This window comes from Vigna unguiculata, chromosome 5, assembly GCF_004118075.2.
Source record: "Vigna unguiculata cultivar IT97K-499-35 chromosome 5, ASM411807v1, whole genome shotgun sequence".
Classification (NCBI taxonomy): domain Eukaryota; kingdom Viridiplantae; phylum Streptophyta; class Magnoliopsida; order Fabales; family Fabaceae; genus Vigna; species Vigna unguiculata.
The window spans coordinates 8360604-8384527 of NC_040283.1; the positions used below are offsets into that span (position 1 = coordinate 8360604).

General features: G+C 29.9%; 2 protein-coding genes across 2 annotated transcripts; both read right to left on the reverse strand.

Annotated features, from left to right (window-relative positions):
• Nucleotides 1–1818: 1818 nt before the first annotated feature.
• On the reverse strand, nucleotides 1819–3686 carry LOC114185691 (transcription repressor OFP1-like). The gene has a single exon (XM_028073563.1). The coding sequence runs from the start codon at nucleotides 3555–3557 to the stop codon at nucleotides 2439–2441; it is 1119 nt and encodes a 372-aa protein (XP_027929364.1). The 5' UTR covers nucleotides 3558–3686; the 3' UTR covers nucleotides 1819–2438.
• A 5897-nt stretch (nucleotides 3687–9583) lies between these two features.
• Nucleotides 9584–11947, reverse strand: LOC114183367 (ataxin-10). Its single transcript, XM_028070378.1, has 3 exons — nucleotides 11814–11947; nucleotides 10945–11574; nucleotides 9584–10637 (listed from the first exon to the last, which is right to left on the reverse strand). The coding sequence occupies exons 2-3, from the start codon at nucleotides 11570–11572 to the stop codon at nucleotides 9751–9753; spliced, it is 1515 nt and encodes a 504-aa protein (XP_027926179.1). The 5' UTR covers nucleotides 11573–11574; nucleotides 11814–11947; the 3' UTR covers nucleotides 9584–9750.
• Nucleotides 11948–23924: the final 11977 nt, after the last annotated feature.

The following is a 23924-nucleotide window of genomic DNA, read 5'->3' on the forward strand; positions in this document are numbered from 1 at the left end:
TAAATAATTCAACTCTTAACCACAAAAGAAAACAAATTTCACCAGTTGACTAAACCGACATGATATGTTTTTACGTACTTATAGAAAAAAAAATACTCAGGTTCTTACAATAATTAGAAAAGTATAGTTTAATCGTGGACAGTGCATTATTGTAGAGAAAAACGTGGGTTAAGGTAGCTATTTTTAAAATTAAATAACTAATGTATTAAAAAAACAGTGTGTTTAAATATTTGCCATGCGAATGTCTCCATCAAAACCAGAGTTTTAAAATGAATGATGATGAAAGGGTCAAAGCTAATACTTAATATAAGGATGACAAATAAAGTATGTAGCTTATGAGAAGGAAGTTCCATAACTTTTTACAGCGACAAGTGAGATTTTAAAGCTCACATGCAACTTGCTACTGCTACAATCACAGACACTCCTCAGAAAAATAAATAACCATTTCAAATATATTATATTTTATCATCTTTTGCTCTTTTTGTCAAGCTACAACCTCCTTTGTCGTAAAAAGAGGCAACATTATCAATGGAGCCTTTCCTTTCAACTGTATATGTGCCACATAAAATATTGGAATATAGGGATTGCATAAGACGAATTTTGGAATCATAATCGAATCTTGATATTTGAAACTGTTACGTTTTTTAGTAGATAAAGTTAAGTCTTGACTAATAACTATATATTTTGATCTAGTAGTAAACGTTTAATTCAAACGATTGATATCAGAGTTAAAATCACAAATTGTGTTCTGACTAATAATTATAATTTTTTATTTAATAATAAATACTCGATACAATACGTGATATAAATCCTCTGGTATTATTAGTAATTTCAGTCACGTGTTACTATGTATATATCATAAAATAAAAATAATCGAAGGAGTTAAGAAAATTCATTGAATTATATTAAAAGTGTTCATTTTTCATTTTCTGGTTCTTCATCTGATAAACGTTGGATATTATTCAGCTTACCCAATAATTTTTAATGCAGACCCCACAAATTATAGCACACTGTGTGAAACTATTTATATTTATAAGCATAGGGCACACACTAAAACTGTTCATATAAGCCTAGGGCACAAAAGGTCCTCATCAGTCACCAGATGTGCCTATGTCTCTAGTTAAAGTCTTCAAACAACTTTTGTAATAAACCAAGTTGCTTGCTTTAGCTTTTGAAAATCAAGCTTTCACCTTTAGACAAACTTCAGGAAAATACCCTTTTTTTTTTTTACCTCATTTCATAGGGTTTAACGCAAATGAGACAGACTATAGCAATTTGAATTCTCAAGATCATGATTAGGGAGGAGGGAATATCTCTATTTGAAAAACATATGTTCTTTTTTTGAATTTTTTTTTTTAGAAATTGCAGATATGTAAAAAAGACTATTACAGCAATTTGCATTTAGACTTTTGAGCTTTAAATGTTGCTGAGAGGAGACTGATATGTAGATACTATTTATGGTTTTTTTAATGAGACGTTTTTATTTTAACATACATTTCAATTTTGTAACAAGTTGATGAGAAAAAATATGTGTAAAGTAATGTGCAATAATAAGTTGAGTGAATATATATCTTTCTCCTCAGTGACTGACTGTGTTGTTTGTTGAGTGGAGAAGTAACATACAAGATCTTAAAAGCTGCATGTTTTCTGGCTAGGAAAGAAACCCTTTAAATTTTGGGATGAAAGACGTGAAATCAAGAAGGTGTACTTAAAAGGGCAATTTCTTTAGAGTAAAAGGAAATAATAATAAAAAATCCAAACTTTATTGGAAGAAGTTGTCAGTTTTTGCAACTGGTTCTGTCTCTTACAATATGAACAATTTATACAACTTTGTGCCAGTTATGTCTTGTTCTCAAACAACTTTGGGTCCATGCAGGTACCAAAATTCAGAAGCAAAGTTTATGCTCCAAGTTTTTTCTTGAGGAAGATGACAGAAAGCTAAACAATACAATCACCCGTTTGTGGCAAACTTTTTTTGCCTGTCTAAACTCAAAGAAAATGGTCTACAATTCCAAATGAAGCTAGTGCTCAAAAACCATTTTACACGTTTGCATGCCAATTCCACACTATTGCGGAGTCATATGCAACTGAACTCTGCAGTTCATGTATAAATTAACTCAACTATTTCCTAGTTAACAAAATTGCCTCAAATCCCATTTACTTTTCTGCATTGTTTAGCAATGTAAATTTCATTCCATGGATCAATTCCATGACAAAACCACTGAGAAGGTGCATGCAGTTTTTGCTCTTGATTTCTGCATCGAACTTCGTTTTGGATAGTGTCACCCTTAAATATGGACTAAGGAGTAAGATTTATACATTAAACTTAACCAAGATATTAATATTACTTACATGTGAACATACATTGTGTGAGAAACAGAAACTTGAGAAACTCGTTTAGAATGGTCTCAAATCTCAATTGGTTACTTGTTCTTCCACTAATTATCAGTTAAATCAAACCATATTTGCTTGAACACTTTGATAATGAGGTCATGATACTCATCTGAATTAAGAGAAAGATAGCAAGCAAGAAGATCCTCTAAATCCTTTGATGTCCTTATGTTGTTCTGCACAATCATCTCCACCATTGATTCTCTGAAGTCCCTCTGAGGATTCAGTGATGACTTCACAATTGCAAAGCTATCCGAAAGGCTTCTCCGGGAGCCGGAGCCAGCGGCGGACGACACACTCCTCCGGCCATGTGTCTGAGTTTTCCGGCTGCCAATTCGCGGCGAGTTCATCCGAAGCTTCACTCCTGGAGAAGAGCTCACAGAGAATCTCCTAACAGGGGTGCTCTTATGTTCCTTCATTGGTGCAGTGCCTTCCTTCACAATTTTAACTCTTAGAGGTCCCTTCAGGTTTGGCTCTTCTGGGGCATCATCCATTTTGGTTTCTTTCTTCTTGGCATCACTCAGCAAGTCATCGAATTTTGCAGGCTTGGTCACAATTGGTGGGAGCACGAGGTCCGAGAAGGAATCATATTCATACCCTTCTAGCTTATCGTCTTTTCTCTCTGTGGAACTGTTGTCTACATCAATGATGATGTCCTTGGCGTTGGAGTGTACCTTGCAGGCGAAAGAGTTGGACCAAGAAACCGTTTGATCTAATGCTTCAGTGGCAAGAACACGATCTGTTCTGAATTCTGGGTCAGGGTGCTCTGATTCAGCAGAGCTATCATGTGGTGACGAGGAGTTGTCATTGTTAGCAGCAACAGCAAGCTTAGGTGAAGAAGTCCTTGCAGTTCTTCTCTTGAGTCTTTGTTTGGATGATTTTCTGGGGGCTTCAGGGGAATTGCTGAATTTGGCATTTTGGTTATTTGCTGGTGAGGTATAGATTCTATCATTTGGGTTAAGCTCCCTTGTGAAGTAGTAAGATTTTCTGGGATTGAATTGGTGGGATTGCTTTGGTTTTGATGGTGGTGTGGTTGAGGCTGGTGAAGGTTGTTTTTTCTTCTTGGACTGAGATGGGGTTTGCTTTTTTGGTTTTCCCATGTCCTTGAGTTTGTAAAACCAGGCATTGGGGATCATGTCTGATAATTTGAACCTGTAGTTACCCATCCCTCTTTGTGTCTATGTTTTGCTCCCTCTCTCCCTCTCTGTGTTGTGTTGAAGAAGCTGTGGTTTCTAGTTCTGTGTGTGATGAATGAGGGATGACAACACTTGAGGTAAGTCCATGAGTGTCTTTGGCTTGGCACTCATGGTAATGTGAGATAAATACAAGAGAAATGAGGCTTTTGGAATAGGAGGTAGTAGAAGCTGGGGTCCACAAGGGAGGAAAAGGTTGACAAAAATGAAAATTAGTGGGGGCTGGTGTGGTAATTGGTGAATGACTGTTACCTAATCCGAAAAAAAAAAAAAAACATGTTCACTTCTTTTTACTACTACTCAAAAGGATCACAAAGGTGATTTAAAACACCCTTCTATGTATGTGATTGATTCCGAAGTGGATTGCATGCTAACAGGTATCTTCATAGGAAAACAACAATTTGGGGTGGCCCATGCAGTATTTGGAGTGTTTTCCCCACCACTCTTTAGACCTGAGTGCAGGCTCTAACACTAATAGAGAAAAATATGAGCCAGACCAATCTGTTATGTCCTCAATGTAAAGTAAAAGCCCTATACTTTTGTGAGTGGAATAGGAGATGCTATTTTGCAGAAAGTTCATTGGCTCATTGCAACCAGCAAGCAATGTGGTTTTGGCTAAAAATTTGTTCTGACGAGAAAGGGAAAAGGAACACACAAGAGATAACTGTGTGCTGAAAAGAATTTGAGGGGCAGGGAAAAGAGAGAAGCTTTCGGAATTGGAAGCTTGTTGCGTGGGTCAGGAATACATGCATCCAATTTAGAAAAATCCCAGTGGCCCATCTAATAGATAGATTGTGCAATTTTGGATTACTCTGCTTTTTTAATATATTCTTTCTTATGATTGCTTCTGTATCAGGCTTAGGGAAACTAGAACATGTCGTTCTGTGATTCTATCCATCATTTTCATGGCAATCTCTTCACGTACCATCTCTCTTTAGGAAAGAAAAAGAATCAAATCTTTCTTTAGATATCAAATTACATATTACATGCATTCTTCATAAAAAAACAGTGTTAATTGAACCAGATAAGGCCATTGGATCATGTAGTTACTCCAATCGTGACTGCCAGTCAAAACATAAATCAAATCATGCCCTTTTAACTCAGTTACTCAAATCAACATCTAGTTAAACCAGAATCAAGTTTCAGCAAAATATGAGAGTTTTTTCCATGTTAATGATTGATAATAATAATAATAATAAAAGAAAAAGGGTGGATAAGTTCAAATGGATTTATTGTGGGATCAGGCGGTGTGACCACGAAGATCAGAATTTTAAATTGATATTCTTTAAATCCGTGGAGCTTTGAATGATAGTGGTACATGGTGTACATAAACCATGCCAGAGAAATTAATGTTGGATACTAATCTTGCAAATTTGCATTGGGAACATAATTCTGTACAATCATTGCAGCATTGAGCAGCATGAAATATAATGGCACCACCATGTTATGGATGAGGTACATCCATCATCCATTCTTTCTCTCTTCCCAAAAGCATATGCAGAGAAGGTGAGGCATGGTTGCTTTGCCTTAGGCTTTGGGAGAGTAATGTTGAATATGGTCAACTGGTCCCCTCCTGGATCCGTGCGAAGGTACAACACCAGTGGCCACCCTAACGGTCTTGCCTCTAAGCACGTGTCGAAACTGGAAGCAATATTCAAGAACCAATTTCACAGACTCTAAAGAAATGTTTTTTTTTTTTGGGGGTTTGGGGGGGCCTAGAGTGTTTCTGCCGTGAGAGAAATATATATTAAGGATGTTTGTATTTTTATGAAGGACAGCATGTATCTGGTGCTAGTCTAACTCCTTGTTTGCTACCTCTTTTTTTGTTTTGTTATTCAGACTGTTCATGATATCTTGTATAAATAATGGCATTTGATTTGATTGACAAGAATGGCATGTTGTGGTTATTGTTTTTAGGTTTTAGGTTTTAGGCAGTGAGTGTTGAATCTGTAAAGTTTGGAGTTGGATGAGAATGGGGAAGAGTAGATTCTCCTATTGCCCCAGTTTGCTATCATTGTTGCTCTGTCATGAGTTGCACATTGTAGTTGTAGCTGTAGGCCCAAAACAGCTTTTTGTTAGCAGAGTTAACTTGGTCTGATCTAATATCAGGATTTGCACAGCAAGAGAAAACAACAGGACATGAATGATAATTAAATAGATTAGTTGACTTAGGCCCTTAATTCATCAACCAGTTTTCATCAGATACTGCTGCAACTTGACATTGGGACCATACAAGACTTTGTGCGTTCTAAGTTTGAGATTAAAGTGCAAGAAGTTGAAACATCATAATATCCCAAGTTAGTATAATACATGCATTGACCCTATTGTTATGGAAGGATTAAAAGGCATTGTCTTTTTGTCACTAATGAAGTTGTTGAAGGTACTAAGTTGTTTTATGTGCATGGGGAATGTTGCACAGAGTCTGTGACAAGTCACGGTTTACAGAGTAACCCTGCTTCTTTCTCCATGGAGCTTATATGTTCAGCCCCTTCAAATGTTCTAAGTCATGGTTTAAACAATTCTGAAGACTGTGACAAGATCCTTGGCTGGTTAAGTTCTTTTTGTATTTTGTCTTATATTTTTATACAAATGTTTATACTTCGTTTCTTCGTGATCCTCAGAACATGATGTAGCTGTTTCCCCCAGATTTATAAAAGCCATGATGCTGTAAGTTTTGGATAAAAGTACAGATACGACATCTTGACATGATGTTGTATATTCAATTCAACAGTGTAAAAGAAACACAGGAATAAAAAACTTTGTGGATTGAATATATAATTTGATCAATCATAGATGATGATAAACAAAGCTTCCATTCTTAAAATTAACTAAGCTAAGCAAAGTGAATAATAAGCCTTGAATTCACAGTCCAAGAATGAGGTCCTTGGAAGAGTTCTCTGGACCAGACCTGTTGATCCAATTCAGGTTTCAGAAACTAAAAACAGAAAACAGAGTTTATTGAGATGTAAGAAGGAACTTAGTGTTGGACAGCATGTATACTGATTCTTATAATCTTATTTGTGGTTTGATTCTTTATAAATTGTCTTTTAAGCAAATAAAAATTATGGAGAATGATTCATTAAGAAGAATAGAGGCCAAAATATTATGTTTGATGGTTTTTTATTCCAATAAAATTAATGGCAATGACAGAAAGTAAGAGAAATGCTAAGCTACTCTGTCTTTCAGTTCAAGTCATTTCTTTCATTCCATTTATATTTAAAAAAGATGAACAAGTGGGGTTCTGACTCAGGTTCATGAAATCAAACTATAGGGGCAGGACATATTGGTAGAGAAATAGATTAGGTTCACAGGTTAGGGAAAAATTAGACCAAGTACCTAAAGGAATTGTTATAGGTGTTTTAGCATGCCAAATTACTCTATTAACTATTGAATATGGATGCAACAAAGCTTATTTCTCAAGGATCAACACAAGTAAATAATCAAGTTAAGAATTTTACATGTGGTTGATGTATTTTGAACAGAATTGCAAAAATGGAATTCAATTTAATTTTGAAAGTTCACACTTTTCAATAAAGCAGTGGGCTGTGACGCATAACTTTTGGAGTACTCATACCAGAAGGTCCCCTTCAGTTACTCCAAGCTTCCAACTCTTCTAGCTCTAAAATTTCCTCAAAGATTCTCATTCAGAATGTCAAATTTGATTCTGGTAGTTTGGAACTAATTTCCAAAAGGGTTCTCCCTGATTTTGTTCTTGTCCACAAGTATCAATCTCTATATTAACGTTCATTTAAATAATCAATCTCTTCAGTAAATATTTTAAGACTAAACTCTCCTTATAGGTTCTGAGATATGTTGCACGAGTTTTAAGCTCCCAAGAAACCAGTGTGGTGAAATGCAAAGTAGGCACATTAATGAGGTGTTTGTTATTTGCAGTGCTCTGAAGAGGTCAGAGCCTGGTCCTTCAGGGCCTGATCATGGTTGGTTTGTTGGGATCTATAGCTTCTGCACTTCTGACAACTGTGTTTGGCTAGAAAACAGCATCAATGTAGTGTTTTTCTTTTTTTTTATTGTAGTTAGACATTACTTTTCCTACTTTATAATGTTAGGCACGTTGTGTGCTAGTACTTAACACTGTTTCATGATTGCATTAGGGTTTGTGCCATCCAAATATCTTAGCTTCAGAATGGCAATATATTTACACACTAATAATACTGTGCCATGTTGTATTTACAAGAACACCTCTCATAATCTTAAAATGATTATGTTGTTCAAAACTCAACTTGAATTGTTCCAAATTCTTGAACCGGTTTTGAAATACCAAAAAACTGAACAAATTGGCAGCTGAAAAAAAAAAAACACTTTTTGTGTTTCCTTACAATTTTTTATCGTAACCGGACCCCAGTGGTCACAATCAAACACACATGGACTAGACTACTGTTCTGATAGATTCAGAGTTGGCAATGGTGTAGCTTTGCTCATGAAACATGTAGGCCATCACATTTTTCTTCACCTTCTGTTTCAAGGTTTTCTATTCTCAATCAATTGTTTCACGTCCTGAATATTTCTACAACATACTTATGATGCTGGATGGAAATAGAACAAAGAGAAAAAGGAAGAAGAATTTAAGTACGAAGTTAAGAATAATACATTATACAATTCTTCTATTATATATGTTCATAAAAATTTTGAAAATGCAAACTATAAACTATGATTCCTAAAAAACATTGCACCTTGTTAATTTGTGAGAGACAAATCTCCCTATTAATAGTGATCGGTTGGCATGACGAAATTTTATATACTTCATACACAGTAGCCGTTAAAAAATAGGTTTGGTTTGTTATTATTATTATTTCATATATTTGTATTCTTTTCATTTTCTCCTTTTTAACCACTTTAATCAATAATCGCTCACGCATACTCTGCATTTTTTGGTACAGTATAAATCAAGACCCTTTTGTCCAAATTTAATTGTAACATAATGCATATCAAGATTAGGCAGAACAAAATCATCATCCAATTGGATAGCTAAAACAATAATAAAAAAAGAACACTCTTAACTCTATAATATGTATACAAAAAGTTTACACTGCTCAAAGATTCCAAGGAGTTGATATGAATATTATTCCGCCTGATCCATCTTTGTAAGTGTCCATAGTTTTTATTACTTTACAAACAGGAGAACATCAACAACTGAGTCCACTGATTCAACCAACAAAACCTGAGCCACCATGAAACCTCATTCACAATGTGGAACGCGATTTCTTTTGTAATTTTCAGGCCACTAATTACGATATACCAATTGTTAGGAATATAAATGTAAGTCTAAGTCCCACATTGACCAGAAATGAGAAAGTAGAGCACTATATAAAGACAAAAGACCCACAAACCCATTGCCTTAAGGTTTTGGATTGAAAGTGGTGTCAGTATTTTATATGGTTAGGCTCAGGTCTCATTGATGTTATATCTCCCCCCTCCTTATAAACCTAATAAGTGGTATCAAAGCCGATGGTTAATACCGACTCAAACGAGTGCAGTACCAGTATGGTCCTAGTGTGAGTCAGGTAAGCGTATCCTGTTAAGAAAAGAACGATGGTACAGAAAAGGACAAAAAATGAGTACTCGTGGTTGGACAGCTTCCGCTGGAGGGGGAGTGTACCAATGTGGTTGAAGGAACTCACCCTTGAGGAGGTGATTGTTAGGAATACAAGTGTGAGTCTAAGTCCCACATTGACCAGAAATGAGAAAGTAGAGCATTATATAAAGATAAAAGACCCATAAACCCATTGCCTTAAGGTTTTGGGTTGAGAGTGGTGTCAGTGTCTTATATGGTTAGGCTCAGGTCTCATTGGTGTTATATCTCTCCAATAAAACCCCCTCCTTATAAACCTAACACCAATATCACTGACATCTACTTAAAAATGTCATAATCTTGGTTTTGTTCTGGTGATGATGAATATTCTACTGTGTAAATGTTTTTCCTTTCCATTTGACATTGCGTCAAATAAATTGTCATGAGTATAGAAGGGAGTTCAAAAAAATTGCTCACACATCTATAATTTTCTATTAGAATGATTTTTCTTTTGAGCTTCCACTGACAATGGCAACAGCAGTTTCCATTTGAAAGGGAAAATAATCCCAACATAAATTCAATCAATAGACCGTATCATCATTCTAGAATAGACCACGATTTGTAGATACAACAGAGTTAAAGTGATTTTTCACAGGATGGGATGTTAACAAGCTTTGCACGTCTAGTTCTCTGATCAACTTCAACTCGTAAACCGAGTGCATTAATTTCAGGCACATCAGCAGATCCTTGAATCTCCAATTCAGCAACTACCCTTTGGTTTTCATCATTTCCCTCTAACACATTCCTCACAGACCATATGCCCCATTCCCTCAGGAAAGGATTGTCTTCGTCAGTCACACACTGCTGCAATAGCAGTAGAATACCGTTCCTGTCCCGTATTTCATCTTGTGCATGCTTCCTTCTATAAACACAATTGCCAATTAATGCAACTATGTCTCGTCTGAAGCCCTTGTAAGGGCATGGTTTTGAGTAACAACTATCACTATCCTGATTCTCAATTTGTTTGAGCCCTTTCCTGATTATTGCTGGAGGTTCCAGAGCACCAAGCAATGACAAAAGCAATTCTATGAGGCCATATGACAATATCACATCAACAACATCGTTTGCATCTTTTGTATTACCTCTCATACCATCTTGAGCACAAATATCCCTCAATATGGTAAGAGTGTAGCCAAGAACATCAACCCCAGCAAAGCCACTCGGGAGACCAGAGTTCCCTCTCATTGCATGTTCAAGAACCCCAATAGACTTCTTGAATATTTCAAAAACAAACAACGCGAAATCCTTTGAAATAGTCACATCTCCAAGCCGCTCATTCAAGATTTGTGACAGGATTTGCAGAAGAAATGCTTGTTCAAATGAAAACTGATCAACTTTTGACTCAATAATTTCATCCTCAGGAACATCCACAGATTGCAATTTGGAAAACAACATAGGCAATTGAGATTCTTCAAGGAAGTTTCTTGAAAGGAGCAACTTCAACCAATCCTCACCAAAACCAGCTGGTTCAGAAGAAACCAATGGGAGAGGAAAAAGCCCAAGAAAAGAAAAAAGATCAGTTTTCAACTAAAAAAACATCACGAGATTGAAAAACAAAAAAGTGTACAAGTAACATGCTGCAACCCCAACACAACCGAAGTCCTCAACCACACAGATTATAAACGCCATTTTGTTTTGTCAGGAAGACTATTAAAATCAAGGCAAAGAATTACAAGCAAAAAGGAAAGATCAATTGACAAAGGATCATATAAATTAAACAAAATAAGCGCCACGAAACAATCCCAGATGACAGGACGGCATACCACTCACCAGAAGAAGCTGTTCTCACTATTTCGGACACTATAGGCCAGCCATCATCACTGGACAACTCTTTAAACCATTCAGGGTTTCCATCACAACAAGTATAAATCACCATACACAATGGATCACAAGTCTCCTTAGTTCCAACTCTAGCAAGTGATGCAAACCCAATAGGATACAGCTCTTCCCAGAGAGCACGTTGATGCTGTTTCCCCCCTAAAGAAACATTTGCCAGAACCTGCAGACCCCACCGAACCAATCCATGATCAGGGCCTGAGGAACCGGCCTCTGATCTCAGAACATTCCAAACAACTGCTACGCCATTAAGCTCAATAAATGAGGCTTGGTTTGCAGCTTCTCCGGCACACAAGTTCCTGAGGAGCTTAAAACACAGAGAAAGGGTTTGATTATGATGATGATGATGATGGTGATATGAAGCTAGAGCAAGTGACTGGACTATGTTAAGCACTGCAGGGAGAATCCTTTTAGAAGCTAGTTCCAAACGTCCAGAATCGGATTTGGCATTCTGAATGAGAATCTCAAGGGACTTTTCCAAGTTAGAAGAGTTGGAAGCTTGAAAGAGTAACTGCAGTGTATCCTCTGATATCGGGTGCTCCAAAAATGCTGTATCACCCATTGCTGGATTGAAAAGAAAAAGAAAAAAAAATGTGAAATTTCAAAATTAAAATTTGATTTTGATGAAGAATTCAAACACCCTGTAATCTAATTGGTTCAAGTCGTAGCAGAATACACAAAAACTCCAAGAAAAAGAAAAATAATAATAGATGAAATATGGTTTAAATTGGCAGTGTTGATTATCCACTCTCCTATCCAACACAGAACTAAAGGCTTTAATCAATTCAGAAGGCAGAAGGTACCTAAAGAACACAAGATGAAGAACTGCAACGGTGGCCTCCAAGCTCAACACGAGGTGCAAAAGAATTGGGGTTAGGGTTTTAACATTTCTTGCTTTCGTCTGGTGTTTACAGATATATCTTGGGCAAGGGTTTAAGGTGTATACTTCTTTAAGTGTATGAAAAAAATTATTAAATTGTTATTATATACTGCTATATTTTTATATTTTAATTTATAATTGTATTAGTATTTTAGTTTTTATTTGTTAGATAATTAATATTAATTTTATATAATTAAAATTTCCAATGAAAATATTAGTATATAAACTATGTTATAATAATACACAAGAGAGAAAAAACATTCTACTACAAAAATAAGATTGGATGAGAAAATTTTGTAATTTTGTTATACTCACAAGAATAATTTATGAAATATACTTCTAATTTTGTTATCCTAATTTGTATATTGTAATTTATAGTTGGGAAATATATTATATAATAATATCTTTTAAATGTTCTAATTTTCGATGACCAAATTCTTCTTTTAATATCTTGAAAGAAAATGTATAACATTGACTGTGTAATCTTAAAATTGTTAACATTAATAAAATGTTCCTGCCTAATATCATTAATATGTCTTTTCAAATCTTTTAAATAAAAATTAATTAATAAAATTAGCTTTATTATTTACTATTGAAAAGACATACGTCACATGTATTATTTTTTTAAAGAAAATAATAAAATTATAATTATAAAAATAAATATAATTAGATTTTACAATTTAATATAAATAATTTTTATTTATTTTATAAATTATTTCATTTATTTATAGATGATTTTTATTTATTTAATTTTAAAATATAATTAAATTAAAATATTAAACAGTTAATTTAAATAGCAACTTAAATGATAAAAGTGAGAAAAAAAAACACCAAAAAGGAAAATCTCTTATAGATTAGTTGATTAACTTTTTTAAATAAAACGGTCAGAAGTCTACAAAGATGTCAAACATGGGGGTGTGGGAAGCCAAGGCCCTTTATGAGGTGTTAATAAGGTTGTCAAGTAAAAAATGATGTTGGATTGGATTCGAAAGTCATATATTGGGCCTTGTTTCCAAGCAAACATATATGCTTTGATTTGTCTTTATTGTGCGATAAAAATGAGTCTAGTGTGGAGCAGTGATCCCAGTTATAATAATTGAAAGTGATCTTTTAGCTTGAGTCAATTATGAGAAAATCAAGCCTTTAAATGTCTTGAAGAACCCTCTATATATATTTATATATATATATATATATATATATATATATATATATATATATATATATATTTGGTGAAAATGTGAATTATATTATTGTCTGAAATGTTTATTAATTATTCGGTACAATTTTTTATTTATTTATTTATGTATTTTCTACTTGAAATGATGCTTTTCATGTCACTTAAAGAATTGTTTGTTTTGTTTTTGAGAAAGACTTATTTTCTTTCGATAAAAACTAGCGTACACATACACATTGTCATGCATACACATTTTTTATATTTGTGTAATATTATATTAATAGGTGATGATAATATAATATTATTAAATTAATATATAAATAAAATTATATTTATTAAAATAAAGTAAAAAATATGAGAGAATAATTATTAATAAAAATAAAAAAATTGAAAAAATAGTGGTCAATTTTCAAAAATTTAATAAATAATTACATTTTAAAAGGTAAAATTGATATTTTAAAATGTGAACACAAAAGAGAGAATTCTCTTTATATATCGTAAATAAAATTATATTTATTAAAAATAAAAAAAAATATATATATAAAAAATATGAGAGAATAATTGTTGATAAATAGAAAAAAAAGTTATAAAACTAATAGTCAATTTTCAAAAATTTAATAAATAATTATATTTTAAAAGATAAAATTAGTATTTTAAAATGTGGAAAAAAATAATATTTTTATATATTATTATAAATTATGATTAAAATTATATTTGATCATATGATAACAGTTTATTAAATAATATCTTAATTAAATTATTGAAGAAGTATTGAGCATTTATTAAAGTCTTGTCGTATAAGACAGATACTGAAGAAAAAAGGAAAAAAAAAAAACTTATGATATGAACATTTGAAAACTTTTTCTAATATTGCGTTAAAAGAGCACGAAAGGTACTTATTCGTCATATAAAAGTAATTAGCCAATATAATTTACTCTTAAAACCATACAGTATCTCTCTTTTTTAATATAAAATGATTATTTATCAGTATATTAATAAATTAACTATACTTTTCGCTAAGTAATATCATGAATTTTAATTTTACGAAAATAATAATTACTATTCATATTTAATAAATAATTTGTCACCAATAAATATTGCTAATGAAGTAATAAATATATCTATTTACTGAAAAATACAACAGGTATTCATGAATAAAATTTTAAAAGAGTAAAAGATAGAAATAAAGATGAGTAATGATAGATACAAAAATAAATGGATAATGACATGTGAACAACCAGAAAGTCTAGAACAGTATCACTCAGTTGTATAATAATGAAGAATGAATGGTTAAAAATTCTTGCAGGGATCCAAATCCATCACTTCCTCTTTCTTTGTGCACCATTAAATCCATGTCAGATAGTGACCAATGGTTAAAATTTATGAAGGAGAGGACCCAAATCTAAATACTCAACAACATGAAAGAGAAAATGTTGCTGTCACAAAAACAATGAATAAACTAGTAATACTATAATGTTATGTTAACAAAACCTTCACCACGAAAAAAACAACCATTTGTTGTTGTTGTTTATAATCATGATGTGATGTGAGGTCCCAAAACATAATGAATTTGTGATTCCCAACTTCTCAACTTCCCCAATCTGAAAACAGTAGTGTCTGCCATACTTTTCCCATTGCAATTGTTTATTCCTTTTTTCTTTTGTCACTATGAACTTGTGTTTTAAATCAATTATGTGTTGTTTACTTTTGAGTTAGATTAATTAAATTCATTAAATTAATGCTTACAAATATTATAAAATACCACAAAGTAGGGCAAGTTCTTCAAGCATAACATGTTACAGCAGAGTAGAACTTATTTTATATAATGTACGCGCCCACCTTATTTTAAGTAAAATTTATTTTATGAACAATAAAATAAAATAATATTTTAAAAATTGTGAATTTTATTTTTAAGATATATATATATATATATATATATATATATATATATATAATGTAAAAGAAATGATAATAATATATAAACACTTTTAATTTGTTAACCATGATGAGGTTGTCTTTTAGTAATATTACATAAAAGACTTATAAAGAGTACTTTTAGTTTGTAAATGAGACAATTTTATAATTTTCATTGTAATGTCCTTTCAAATACCTCGTGTGTATATATATATATATATATATATATATATATATATATATATATATATATATATATATATATATATATATATATATATATATATATATATATATATATATATATATATAACGGAAAAGTAATGATAATAATATATAACAATATAAGAATGTAACATATAACGGCATATGCAATTTAAACTTTTAATATTAAAATAAGGAAACTAGAAGACATATGTGAAAATTGATGTTTTCTTAACCATGTTATAAGTGAAAGGACAATTTTTGTTTGCTTTGTTGATGATTATTTGTTATTAAAAAATTTGGTTAATCATCTTCGGTAAGATATTTATGTCCAATCATTTAATTTATCTATAAAATTTAAATTTATAATTTTATAAAAAATTTAGTTTATTATATCTAATATCAACAAATAAAATTATTTCGTTTTGGTGAATGATTAGGAATCACAAATTGAAGAAAGGAAGAAATTAGAATTAAAGAAAAGAATGAAGCTTTTTTCCAATGGCACCTAGTAGTTTTTTTAAGCTCCATTTGTCCATTTGTGCATCTTTTTCACATCAACACCTCCAAATTGTAACCTATCCTTCTCTTCAACACGAAAAAGAGAAAAATCATCATGGATGAAAGAGGAGACCCAGGGAGGAAAGGGAGATATTTCTAACATTCTCAATACTTTTCAAAGGCATCTCCCAGCAACCTTAGGTGTTTCTATTTGTGCAAAATGAAGAATGAATCAAAATCCTCGCAAGAAGCATAAATACCATATTTTAAGTGAAATATATTTTATGAACAATAAAATAAAATAATACTTTAAAAATTTTGAATTCTATTTTAAGATTATATATATATATATATATATATATATATATATATATATATATATATATATATATATATATATATATAATGTAATAATATATAAACACTTTTAATTTGTTAACCATTTAGTTTGTAAATGAGACAATTTTATAATTTTCATTGTAATGTCCTTTTAAATATCTCGTATATATATATATATATATATATATATATATATATATATAATGGATAAGTAATGATAATAATATATAACTATGAGAATGGTAATATATAACATGCAATTTCAAATTTTAATATTAAAATAAGGAAATTAGAAGACATATGTGGAAGTTGATGTTTTCCTGACCACGTTATATAAGTGCAAGGACAATTTTTGTTTGCTTTGTTGATGATTATTTGTTATTAAAAAATTGATTAATCATCTTTAATTAGATATTTTGTAAAATAATTTTGAGATCTTTAAGATTTAACATTCTCACGCAATAAAAAAATAATAGAGTACTAATCTTGATTTATAAGAGATCATGTGAAAATATATTTTTCAATTCGTCTATTTTCTAATCATTGTTTCTCAATTTTATTTTTGTTTTTCTTTCTCTTCTCACACATTTTTTATGGCTTACTATGAAAGAACCTTATGACTAGAGATAGAATCATAATCCCCTTTCATAAGCCAACGTCCATCAAGTTTGGCTAAACTTTATTTTACTTTATTACGACTAACCAATAGGTCCTTATATTTTATTAAATCACAATTGGATCCATTATAATATATCAAATGAGTTATATAATAAAATTAATTCGTGAATTAATTCTAACATATTTATGTCTAATCATTTAATTTATTCGTAAAACTTAAATTCATATATAATTTTATATAAAAAATTAGTTAATAACATCTAATCTCAACAAATAGAGTTAGTTCTTCATGGTGAAGAATTTAGGGTTCACAAATTGAAGAAGTAGGGAAGAAATTAGAACCAAAGAAGAAAATGAGGCTCTTCCACAAGGCAGCAAGCAGTTCTCCAGAGGCTAATGATGTCCAACGCCATTTTTCACCACCCAACACTGGACTCCCTTATAGAACTGATTTCACCCTGACTTTGTGACGGTGGGCATGATTCAATGGCGCTCGACACATGTATTTGCTCCAAATTTATCTTTTCTTGTCCAAAACATGTTTTCTTAAGTTATAACTTATTATCCTCTACCATAATTATTTCATATACACTTATTTCAAGTAATAAAAAGGATATTAGAGGTAAAACAAGCACACACTAACTAAAATATAAGAAAAAAAAAACATTAAACTTGAGGATGAAACAAGACAAAGTTAATGAATAATTGATTTATTCACAAAAATAACCAAAATAGGTAAAAATTAACGGTATCAAATCTCTAATAATTTTTTCTAGTTTATTAAATACTTAACAAAATTATATTTTTTCAATTAAGTCAATATTATTTTTTTGTTAACCTAGTGATGTAGCTCTATTAAGTAGTTGAAGTGATTGTTATCCATATCAAGGTGATAGAGCAAAATCATATTCATTTAGTCACATCACCCGATTATATAAAAAAAAAAACTAAATAATTGAGACTCAATTAAAGACTATAAATCTACAAATCTAGCAAGTACTCAATATATTATAAAAAATTATTAAAAATTTCTAAATTTATGAAAATTTTAATACTTAATTAATCATATTCATAAACATTACTTGTGTATAAGCCATGAGAAGAAAAAATATTAACAAAAGATAATTGATGAAAACAATTTAATGATAATATATAAAGTATAATATCTGACTATATAGAAAAGTAAAACCTAATAAAACATAATATTTGATAATAATAATAAAAGAGAATCAAATATATGATATCTCTATTAATATAAAAAATAGCACAAGATATAATATCTTTATCATAAAGATTACTTATGTAATTATTTATGTAATTAGTCCGAATAGCTTAGATCAGGATCTTTTAAGTAAAAATTCAAATTGAACTTTTAAACAAATACAATTAAAAAAAAAAAGGAGATTTTATTGGTAGGTATAAGACTTATATATATAATAAATAAATTTTCGAATCCACACATGACCTAATTCTAAGGGATAATAAATGCATTATTTTATGAGGGTTTACAATTATCCTCCAGAAGTATGACGTTTTATGACGTACTATTGAATGTAGTAGTCATGTAGTGTGCACAAGACAAAGATGTGAGCATATACTTGGATTCTGGAAAATTAATAATATAATATTGTGAAAATAGAAAACTTGGTTTGAACGGTTTTCAGCTTCTCTTGAACATTGGCCATAGAAGAAAGAGAAGGGTTCTGCAACGTGGAATTGGAAAAGGATCATTCCTTCATTTTCGTGCACTTCTTTCTTTCCTTTCTTCTTTCAACTATTAATTAATGAAGATGATGAAAGCAAGAGGAATCCATGCTGATTATTGCACTCCCTTCACTTGGAAGATTCTACAACATAACTACTCATTAATAATTCTCTCTATATCAGTGTTACATATCAAGTTTAAATTAATACTGTATTAAGAGCTTTCAAAATTAAGACATCTTTCAAAATCTCTACAAAAGCTTTTTGAAAATATTGAAATTGAACGATTCATTTTCTATAATACTGCTGATTATATATATATATATATATATATATATATATATATATATATATATATATTATATATTTTGTTAAAAATTTAAATATGAGTTTAAATTTTAAATTAATTTAAAATAAAAAAATAGAATATTATATAAAAATAAAAACTCATAAATTTATTATTTTAAGATTTTTGATTGAAAGTAATGTACCAAGTAAGAAAAATTCATCTTTTTAACTAATATTTTACATGCGGCCAATAAATGATACACACATAAAGAAAAAACACGAAAAACTAGATATAACAAATAAAAAATTTACATAAAACTAGAATATAATCAGATTAAATCATTGAAATTCTATAGTCTTCCAATTTGTATGCTCTAATTGAAGAAAAAAAGTAACCTCATAATTCTAAAAAGAAATCAAATACTTTAAAGTTTAGAAAAAAAAAAATGTTTTACATTAACCTTTATAATTTTAGACAATGAGACGATTATATTCTATTTAACCTGAACTTACGTACCTAAACTTATAAAATATATCCAAAGTATTTTTGTCTTCAAATATCATATTATACAAATTTTTATGTTTTAGATTTTAATTAAACAGTTTGAGTTTATCAAATATATCAATTGTCCTGTAAAAAAAATATTTAACATGATGACATCGTAAAATGATAGATAATAATTATATCAAAATAAAATAATAAATTATTATAATATGAAAGATGAAACTATGAAATCCATACCCTAAAACTAGAAATCACACTCAACCCACTAGATTATTATAAATTATAAATTAAATAAAAGTTATAATATATATTTCATCAATTTTAATTTATAGATTAGTAGTTATTATAAAGAGTTGAACCATCAAGATTGAAAAGAGGACGTGTCATTTTTGTTAACAAGTCATGAACCTTTAATTTGATAATCACGTATTATTGTAGGATATTATTATTCACTTGTTAAAAGAAATTACATTAACTATTTTTTTTTAAATATCTTCAAATTTAGAATGGACAAAATAAGGAAATTAGAGTAAAAAAATAATCGTAAAAATAGAATTAGGAAAACATAAAAAATAAATTTAACTTTTATAAGATAGAATTAAATTTTACATTATTTAATATCAAATTTTAAAAAATATAATTTGAAATTATTTCTAATAATTAATTTATGCATAAAATCATTCTAGTTTATGCGAAAATTAATTTTATTTGTTAATGTTTTTTTATGAAAAAACAAATCTCTTATTCTTATGATTCATTTGGTAAAGAAAATGTTAAATTTTGGGATCTAAGATTCAATTTGTGACGTATGCTCTAACAATATGTGACCCTTTTGAGAAAGAGGCTCTTCATTAGTAGATTGGGACATCTTCTAAGTCAAAATTAAAAGTTCCTTTAAACTTTCATTTTTAACTTATTATCCAAATATCAATGCTAATCTCACCACATTTGTCGTGCTGCATGACAAACACTTAGACAAAGTGAAAAATAAAAAATCATTAAGAAAAGATGTTTTGTACATTAGGTGGCTTACGTATTAACACCACTAAGGTTGAATGAGATAGTAACCTAATTAAAATTTAACTTATGTTACGCAATTTCATTGTAACATAAATGTAAGTAAATTTAAATTTTTAGTCAAAACGTTTACATATCCCTGAATTATTTAATGTTTGATTATGAGGGCAAGATTATATTAGACACTGTTCGTCGACAAAATTTAACAATGCGTTCTTGTCTGTGAAAAATAAGTTTAATGCTACATTTTATTTGTTTATCATGAAGGATATTAGGTAAAGGATGAACTTTATTAGAATAAACCTCTTAAAACATTGTGATTACTATTTCATTAAATATGCTATGAACTCAACGTTGCATGAGGAAATAATCGCCATACACAAACTCAGAAAGAAGAAAACAAACTCAAATCAACGCCTAAAAGTTTATCAAATCGACGTTAATTGATTTTTTGGTATAATATTTTCTGCCATACAATCACATATATGATATATATCAAGACTTTATCTGCTTAAAATTCGAGATGTGTTGCAATTGTACGTGAATAATAATAATAATAATAATAATAATATTATTATTATTATTATTATTATTATTATTATTGTCGTTGTTTTATTCATCACAAATGCTAACTTAGTTGTCTTCTTTCAAATTTAGCAGGGCCACAAGATATCTAAAAAGATCGAAAGAAACCAAATTGTTTTCAGAAGTGTAGGAAATCGACCATGTAAAAGAGTCTTCATTTTAAAAAATAAAATTTGTTGTTTTGTTAATTTTCCTTTTCTTTTGCCTTACTAAAATCTTTCTTTAGGAAAATAAATACTTCACTAAAATCCTTAATGATTAATTATGTAAACCATGTTAAAGTTTGTTTACTCAATTTTTACCTCATTATAATTACAGATTCCCGTTGTGTTATGACATCTCCCGTTTGAAAAACATTAATTGAGTCACAAATTTTTTATTTTTATTTTTTGTCAAAATTTATAACTTTCAATTTTTTTTGTTAGATTTCTTTGGAATATTTATGTTCAAAATAAAGTTTATAGTGATTATAAGTAAAATTACACAATAACATATATTAGAAATTAAATATAAAAATAAAAAATAAATTTTATTCAGTAATGAATTGAATTATAGTGTAATTAGTTTGTGGTGCAGGAAAAATTGAAGACAGATTCTGTTTGGATTTATGCATTACAATGATTTGAGGTCTGAAAGCATGTGAAGGCTCCACTTGTTTCATCCTAAGACACTATTTTCGTGGAAATTTCGAAGGAACTTGTCGTACGACTATGGGGGGACCAATAAACCTTAGGGTTAGGACCAAGGACCACCTCACTTATCTCTAACAAAATTTCTTTATGGCTTCATCTGTGATGTTGTGATGTGCTGTATCATATCTTCATAGATTTTTCATTTACATATTTTTTATTTATTTATTTTCACTGCTATCGTATTTCATATAATTTATGTCTAACTAATAGACTTAGTAAATAATTTTTATGAAATTAATTATAAATATTACACAAGGGGAGAGAAGTATGAGAATACTCTGGTTAGTTTGACTAGAATTAATTATATAAATATATACGGAGAGAGAAAGAAAGAAAAGAAGAAGAGTGTGTGTTATTAAAAATGATTGCATACTTCAGTATGTTACGTGAAAATTTTGTTGTGTCTAAGACATCAGTAGTTTAGGACTTTACGTAAGTTTTTGGAGCTGCATATATCAGTCCATAAAATATTACATTCCCCTAGATATCGTGCACTAATTCTTTATTAGAACTATATTACATATTCTGTTAAGAAAATAAATTATTGTATCCCTTGTGCTTTGCACTATGCTATGCATATATAGTGTTAAGTATCTTTTTTTTTTTTTGTGTTAAAAAGGTTATTTGTCAAACATATTTATTTTTGTTGACACTTTTTTTTCTTAAAAAAGAAATACACAAGTTGAAACAGAGATAGAAAAGGAATACCATGAAAGTCTAACAAATTTTGAGAATCATTTTATTCAACAAAGTTAAAAGCAAACCATCTTCACATGTTTCTCCAAAAATATCTTCTATCGTATATTTTTAGTTTATTCCTAAAAAATAAAATACTTTTCAATTTTTTTAATTTTCTTAAAACAAATTTAACAAAATAATAATAATAAGTGATTATTTCATTAAAAATATCTAACTTTTTTTTTAACAGACAAAATCATTATCAAGGTGAAACTTGAAATATAATTGGATTAACACTTACTAGCTAGTATAACTATGATATTGTATATCAATTTTCTTCATTTTGAAATTGTTATTTTTAATGAAAGAGAAAACTGTAGAATAATTTGTTTTGATCTAAGCTTAGTATCCTGATTCTACCTACAGCTTGTCCACCTATTGTCAGTTATCTCAAAAGTTAAAACCTACCATAACACTTTAAATACTTTTACTCAGATCTGAAACGAGCGTTTAAGAAAAGAAGATAAATACTAAAACTGAGAAAACAGACCTTTACGTCGTACACATAATCCATCTGAATACCACCTCAGCCACTCAATAAAATTAGATAAGCATGAGAGTGTTACAATAACAGAAATAAAAACGTGACAGTTTCATCTACATTTTTGCCATTCTACAACTAATTCCAACTGATGAGAGATACACATCGTAAGATGTTCAAGCACATGGAAGTGATAGCATCGTACTATGTAAGATAGGTACGAGTTTAGATATTTGTATTAATTTTTTTGTTTTATATTTTCATCTTGAAGATATACTGATTGATTTTTTAAATATATTTTATAACTTCAAAATTAATATATATTAGTATACTTGTAGATGTCAAACTTAACTTCTAAAATCAGTTTGTAAAGTGAAATTTGTCTTACAAGTTGATTTCGTGACGTTAGGTTAGACTTTTACTTCATAATTATGAGTTTGAATCTATCCTTAACAAAATTTGATGTTTGTTAGGTATATTATTACACCCGCTATTAGATCACTTATTAATATCTAATTTTATATAAGAGATGTATATGTTTCGTCATGCCGAAATGTGTTAGAATTGCTATATTAGTTAACACTTTGAACAAAAGTCTTGTCTCGATAACACAGAGTGTTTGAAGAACCTTTGTTCAATGTTGATTTTTGTTAGTTTTGGATGTTCATATATCTCTCTTAGGTCTGTTCACCGGGTATTCTCTTATTACATAGAAATTACATACTTTTATTTTGTACTTTTTTTTCTTTTATCTTTTGTTTATAAAGGTTAAAACACTCCAAATGCACTACAATTAATATATTTTTTGACTGTTAATAAAAAAAATTACAATATATAAATATTACAAACTTGATCTTTTACGGACCAATTTTGATGGTTTGAATTAGGATTAATATCCATTTGGTAACATATTTTTAAAACACAAGGAAAGAAATAGCGAGAGAAAATTGAAACGCCCAACAGAAAATCTAGATTACATACCTGTCTTGTCTATTGTAATCGCTTCCGCGTCCATTGAGCTTTCATAATTTTCCCTAGTCATCACGCCCTGTCTCGCACTCCCTTCACATCATTAAACCTTGTTTGGCTACCATAAGCACTAATTTTTTTCAAACTCTACGATCATTCTTCCTCTTCCTCATAACGCACTTTCTTATCCTACTTTATTTATACGCATCACACTCATTATTAGTTATTCAAACATAACTACGAACCGTTAAAAACATGTATTAAATAAAAATAAACCAACGTAATAAAAATTTAAGAAATAAAAA

Bases quoted from the DNA above. Each gene is read 5' to 3' on its own strand.
- LOC114185691 (XM_028073563.1), bottom strand. From the start codon at position 3,557: ATGGGTAACTACAGGTTCAAATTATCAGACATGATCCCCAATGCCTGG.
- LOC114183367 (XM_028070378.1), bottom strand. From the start codon at position 11,572: ATGGGTGATACAGCATTTTTGGAGCACCCGATATCAGAGGATACACTG. The intron at 10,638-10,944 runs GTGAGTGGTATG...CTTCTGAACCAG, and splicing joins AGTGAGAACAGCTTCTTCTG to CTGGTTTTGGTGAGGATTGG.